The following is a 6,097-nucleotide window of genomic DNA, read 5'->3' as shown; positions in this document are numbered from 1 at the left end:
ACAAAAAAAAAAAAAAAAAAAGCCAGGCACGGTGACATGTGCCTGTAATCCCAGCTACTCAGGAGGCTGAGACAGGAGAATCACTTGAACCCCAGAGGCAGATGTTGCAGTGAGCTGAGATCGCAGCATTACACTCCAGCCTGGGCAACAAGAACAAAACTCCGTCTCAAGGAAAAAAAACATGCATTGAAAACCTTACTACACACACACACACACAACACACAACCTTTGGTTGCCTTTGGGGAAATGAGCTATGTGTTTGGAGGATGGGTAGGATCAAGACTTTTATTATAAATCCTTTTGTGCTTCTTGTTTTGTTTTTAAAATCTCTACCTATTTTTTATACATGCTTGGTTTTCATAATTAGAGAAATACACATTTAAATTTAAAATAAATAAGTCCTGGTCTGAGCATGGTGACTCACACCTATAATCCCAGTGCTTTGGGTGTCCAAGGCAGGAGGATCACTTGAGGCCAGGAATTCAAAACCAGCCTGGGCAACATAATGAGACCCCGTCTGTAGTCCTAGCTACTCGAGAGACTATAAGGAAAATCGCTCGAGTTCACGATTGCACTGAGCTATGATTATGCCACTGCACTCCAACCTGGGCAACTGAGCAAGACTCTGTTTCTTAAAAATAGAGAAGCCTTTTTTCTAGTTCTGAGATTCTACATTTTTATCTATAAGAAAATTTTAACACAGCGTTTCTCAACCTCAGCACTATTGACAGGACAAGATTATTCTTTGTTGTCAAGGACTGTTCTGTGCATGCAGGATGTTTAGCAGCATCTCTGGTCTCTAGCCATTAGATGCCAGTAGTGGCTCCCATTGTGACAACCAAAAATGTCTCCAGACACTGCCAAATACCCCTGTGTCAGGGTACACAGGAAGAAGCTTACTCGTGGTTGAGAACTGCTGGGTTAACATACACAACTTGGAAAATACTAATCTTAAAAACTGTGCCAGTCTTTGTATAATGCTGTCAATATGTAAATACCTTCTAAACAAAGGTATTTACATATTGATAGCATTACACAAAAAAATTTTTTTTCAAGCTTTTTTGTCAGACTGATAATTTGAATTCTAAACAAAGGTATTTACATATTGACAGCATTATACAAAGACAAAAATACAACTTCTAAACAAAGGTATTTACATATTGACAGCATTATACAAAGGGAAAAAATATAACTTTAACATTGTGATTAAGTGACCCCAAAGTCACATTTTGGTAAGTTAGTTGTCAGTCCATATTTCTGACATGCTGGTACTTCTTCCATACCTTGGGGGAAAAAAAGTTCTTTCTAATATACTCATTTTTTTTTAACTCAACCTTTACATGCAGAATGACCTATTTCTGCCCCCAAATACATAAAGCTGTATATAGTTTCTTTTCAGGTTTTGGATATTCATAAAGCATTGGTTTTAATCTTATAGACAGAAAATGATTTCATGGTTATCTGCAGTGGTTTTGGATGTTCATAAAGCATTAATTTTATTCTTATAGACTCAAAATGATTTCATGGTTATCTGCAATGTTGCAAAAATTCTAGAGCTAGTTGTACCACTGATGGAGCATCCAAGTGAAACTTTCCTTGCCACTATTGAAGAAGATCTAATGAAGCTCATCATCAAATATGGCATGACTGTAAGCACTCAGTTTACCATTTTTTTATACATTAGTATAAAGTTCTAATGTATTTTATTAATATCATTTTTAAAGCAAATAGTTATAAAAAAACTTTTAAATAGTATATTTTTATCTTTAATTTTTATCTAAACAAACATTTTCTATCTTTTAGGTAGTGCAACATTGTGTGAGCTGTCTTGGGGCTGTTGTAAATAAAGTGACACAAAATTTTAAATTTGTGTGGGCTTGTTTCAATAGATACTATGGTAAGTTCAATACTAGTACTTTAAAAATTATTCCGCTAGTTCCTGCAGTGTGTCCAGCTCATTTTAAAAACATTTGATAAAAGGTTAGAATCAAGGAAATTATGAGATGTGATTATCCACCATGGTCCTCTCTCAGAAATAACATTTTTTAGTGTCTTTTGTATTCCCTTAAGAACCCACTGTGATTACTTCAGAAATTTATCTCCTGATAAGTAAAGGTTGGCAAATTTTTTGCATACTAGGTGAGAAGTAAAATTTAAATTAGCGTACATTAATTATTTTAGACTCTAAAGAGTGTCCTTGTAATTCTAGACATATTTAATATTTAGAACCATTAGTAAAAATTAATTGGCTGGGCACAGTGGCTCACGCCTGTAATCCCAGCACTTTGGGAGGGCAAGGTAGGTGGATCACCTGTGGTTGGAAGTTTGAGACCAGCCTGGCCAACATGGTGAAACTCCATCTCTCTACTAAAAATAGAAAAATTTGCCAGGCATGGTGGTGCACAGCTGTAATCCCAGCTACTTGGGTGGCTCAGGCAGGGTTGCAATGAGCCAAGATTACATCACTGAACAACAACCTGGGCAACAGAGTGAGATTTCATCTCAAAAAAAAAAATTGTAATTCATGAGTAGTAATTATTTGAACATAGTAAATGAAAGATAAAGGGTTTATTATAAATAAATATTACTTATCTTTATTAGGTGCCATTTCAAAATTAAAAAGTCAGCACCAAGAGGACCCAAATAACACTTCACTTCTAACAAACAAACCAGCACTTCTTAGATCCCTTTTCACGGTTGGAGCACTATGTCGGCATTTTGATTTTGATCTGGAAGATTTTAAAGGCAACAGCAAGGTAAAGATACTAATGGTATAAAACAGAACTGTATAGCACCGTGATCTGAGAATGATAGTAATGACCCAGAATTAAGGCAACATTAGAGTAGTCTGGCTTAATGAGAATCCTGAAAACAGTGCTACTCAAAGCATGGTCCTCAGACTGGCTGCAAATCCATGAACTGTTACTGGCATGTAACCAGATAATGAAATTTCCCTGACAAGTTATATCAGCTTTGTAATGATAGGCACACTGTTGACATCAACAGCTGACTTTAAAAATTTTTTTTTGAATGAAGAGAACAATGCACTGATTTACATTCTGAAACAAGCTTTTTTGTCAGACTGATAATTTGAATGCCACTGTTCTAAAATAAATGGAATAGGTTACTTATTTTTTTAATAAAGTTCACATACAGAAATTCTCATTGTCTTTTGGTATTTTTTTTCCTTTATAGTTGAAAATTAATCTGAATTATTTTTCATGAATACTTTAATGTGTTTTCCTTCCCTTAGGTTAACATAAAAGACAAAGTACTTGAACTATTAATGTATTTTACAAAACATTCAGATGAAGAAGTACAAACAAAAGCTATCATTGGTCTAGGTAAGTTAAGTCTAAATTTCTTTATAATTTGTAGCTATTTGAGAGGGGTAGAGCACATTTTAAAATATTGTGAATCTAAATTGATTTATTTAAATAAGTTTTTATTAGCAGTAGGGTTTGGTGTATAGAATGTATGTCTAGGGATTAAAACAACTGGGTTCCATTCTTGTCATGGCCATTGACTTCCTGGGTAACCTTGAGCAAGCCACTTGTCTGTTCATCGGTTTCTTCATTAGTAAAATGGAGATAACACTACTACTTCTACTCCTCCTCCATAGGGTATCTTAAGAACGTTCATTAAAGCCCTTTGATAAAGAAAAATAATGTCGAAGAATTCTGTGCTCTTTGTATTTTTTTAATTGTTCTTTTTCATTGCAAAACTTTTATCACTGCAGGAAGCTGCCACATCTAATTAAAACAATGATTAGTCTACACTGACTTATTTATATAAAAGCAAATAGTAAGCAACCCAGAAGGAGCAATTTTGGATATATACCTGTTTCATATTATTTTTTCAGGAAGCACTGATATAATAAAAACATGTTTTGCAATTGTTAGGCAGGTCTATGTGACTTATTTCTAGGAAGGAATTCGAATATGAGGAAATAGGAGGAGAATGACATTAAAGTATCTGAATTCAATGCACTTCAAAAAAAATATAAGAACAGTCTGTCCAGGTTTTTGGCTTTTGTTGTTGTTGTTTGTTTTGTACAAATACAGTTGGCCTTCCATATCCATAGGTTTCATATCTGTGGATTTATCTACCAAGAATCAAAAATACTGAGGAAAAAATTGCACCTATACTAAATATATACAAACTTTTTTCTTGTCATTATTCTCTAAACAACAGCAATTTATGTAGCATTTACATTGTATTAGATATAAATAATCTAGAGACGATTTAAAGTATACAGGAGGATGTGAATAGGTTATATGCAAATACTGCCCCATTTTATATCGGGTACTTGAGAATTCATGGATTTTGGTATCCCTGGGAGGTTCTGGAACCAATCCCCCATGGATACCAAGCGACGACTGTATACATTAAGCTACCAATGAGATTAATAACTTATTTGGAAATTGTATTTTGGTATTACATTTAAGGTTTATACTTGAATATGCATGAGTAGTTATTTATATTAGTCTTTTGAACAAAAATGAGTATGAAAAGATTTTGAGTTACCTAAATCTTACTAAATCATGTTAATGATATCTGGAAATAAATTGAAATCTTATTTTATTCTTCCTCCATCCCTTTTTGAAAATTGCTTATAGCACATAGAGTAAAAGTCAGACATCACTTACTAAGGAGTTAAATCACTACAATATTACCTTCAAGCCAATATGTATGTATCTTTAAATATTCAGCCTGGACATAATTTATACGGAGTGGCAAAACTAATAGTTACAACTATTTCAGAGTACAAAAAGATGAAGTTTTAACTTAAAGAAGCACTATCCAGAAAATACTGCCTCTAGACCAGTTAATAAAAGACATCTTGCCTGGGCCATAGTTATCCTGAGTGACCTTGGGCTAGTTATCTGATCACTCTATGCTTTGAGTTTAGTTTGTTGTTTGTTATCAATAATACTTGCTATCATCAGAGGTCTTCATTTTTTCTCAACTATTATATACAAATAAGCATGGATAACAATATTATATTGCTACTTATTAATCCGTGGTTATAGGATTTAGCATTGTGGCCTCACTATAATGCCATATGAGAAAGAAATGGAAGATATTTTTAACCTGGTTTATTATTGTTTCATCAAATGAATATACTTTAATTTAAAAAAAAAAAATAATGTCGATGTAGTACCTTCTGCTGGGGATCTGAAAAATGTTTGCAGACATTACTTCTTAAATCCTGAAAACCTCCCTTTGAGGTAGGTGGGTGGTAAATATTATTATCCCCATTTTACAGATGGAGAATTGAGGCACAGAGAGATTATGTGACTCACCCAAGGTCACACTCCAAGTCAGTGGTGGAGCCAGGAATAGAACCCAAGACTCCTGACTCCTAATCCACTCCCCTAGCCACTAGGCCCTGCTCCCTCCTCAAGGTTTCCTCTTGTGTGAAATTCTCCTTTGAAATGCAATTTCTTGTTTTTAATTCATGGGGAAAGAAGTACCTGCTCTAATACTTCTCTAGGTAAGGCCACCAGCATATTCTTCCAGTTTTATTATTTTTTTTTTTGAAATAAGGAGCTGTTTATATAATTTATTAACATATTTATTAAATGTTTATTTAATTTTAATATGAATATATGATGAGATTTTTCCCCTCTCCCATAGGATTTGCCTTTATTCAGCATCCAAGTCTAATGTTCGAGCAAGAAGTGAAGAATCTATATAATAATATTTTATCCGATAAGAATTCTTCAGTCAATTTAAAAATTCAAGTGTTAAAAAATCTCCAGACCTACCTACAAGAAGAAGATACACGTATGCAGCAGGCAGATAGAGACTGTAAGTGAAAATATATTTTTAAATTTCACAGCTACAGTTATACTATATGGCTTTATCTTCATTAATCTAAAGTTCCTTATCTGTTGGATGAAGAAATTCAGTTAAATAGCAGTCCTTGTGCTGAGGTCTACAGCTAGGCTTTAGCATACTCTTAAATTCTCTAAAAATTTTATGTATGTGTAAACATAACATTTTGAGGGAAGAGAGACATTATTGGGTTCTCAAAGGGGCCTCTGACACACACACACACACACACCCCGCCGCCACCACCACCACCACCTGA

General features: G+C 34.1%; 1 protein-coding gene across 5 annotated transcripts in view; it reads left to right on the top strand.

Moving 5' to 3' along the window:
- The window catches only part of NIPBL (NIPBL cohesin loading factor), a 191,117-nt gene that overhangs the window by 168,365 nt on the left and 16,655 nt on the right, over positions 1-6,097 (top strand). For all 5 annotated transcript variants that reach the window (XM_032278937.1, XM_032278939.1, XM_032278941.1 and 2 more), the window contains 5 exons: positions 1,509-1,649; positions 1,804-1,897; positions 2,602-2,756; positions 3,254-3,344; positions 5,641-5,814. In XM_032278937.1, the coding sequence (XP_032134828.1) occupies positions 1,509-1,649; positions 1,804-1,897; positions 2,602-2,756; positions 3,254-3,344; positions 5,641-5,814 (655 nt within the window). The remainder of the gene's footprint in view (positions 1-1,508; positions 1,650-1,803; positions 1,898-2,601; positions 2,757-3,253; positions 3,345-5,640; positions 5,815-6,097) is intronic.

This window comes from Sapajus apella, unplaced genomic scaffold (assembly GCF_009761245.1).
Source record: "Sapajus apella isolate SASKATOON/1434 unplaced genomic scaffold, GSC_monkey_1.0 scaffold11, whole genome shotgun sequence".
Taxonomy (NCBI): domain Eukaryota; kingdom Metazoa; phylum Chordata; class Mammalia; order Primates; family Cebidae; genus Sapajus; species Sapajus apella.
Note: the sequence above shows the minus strand (reverse complement) of the source record. Positions and strands in the feature narration are given on the sequence as shown.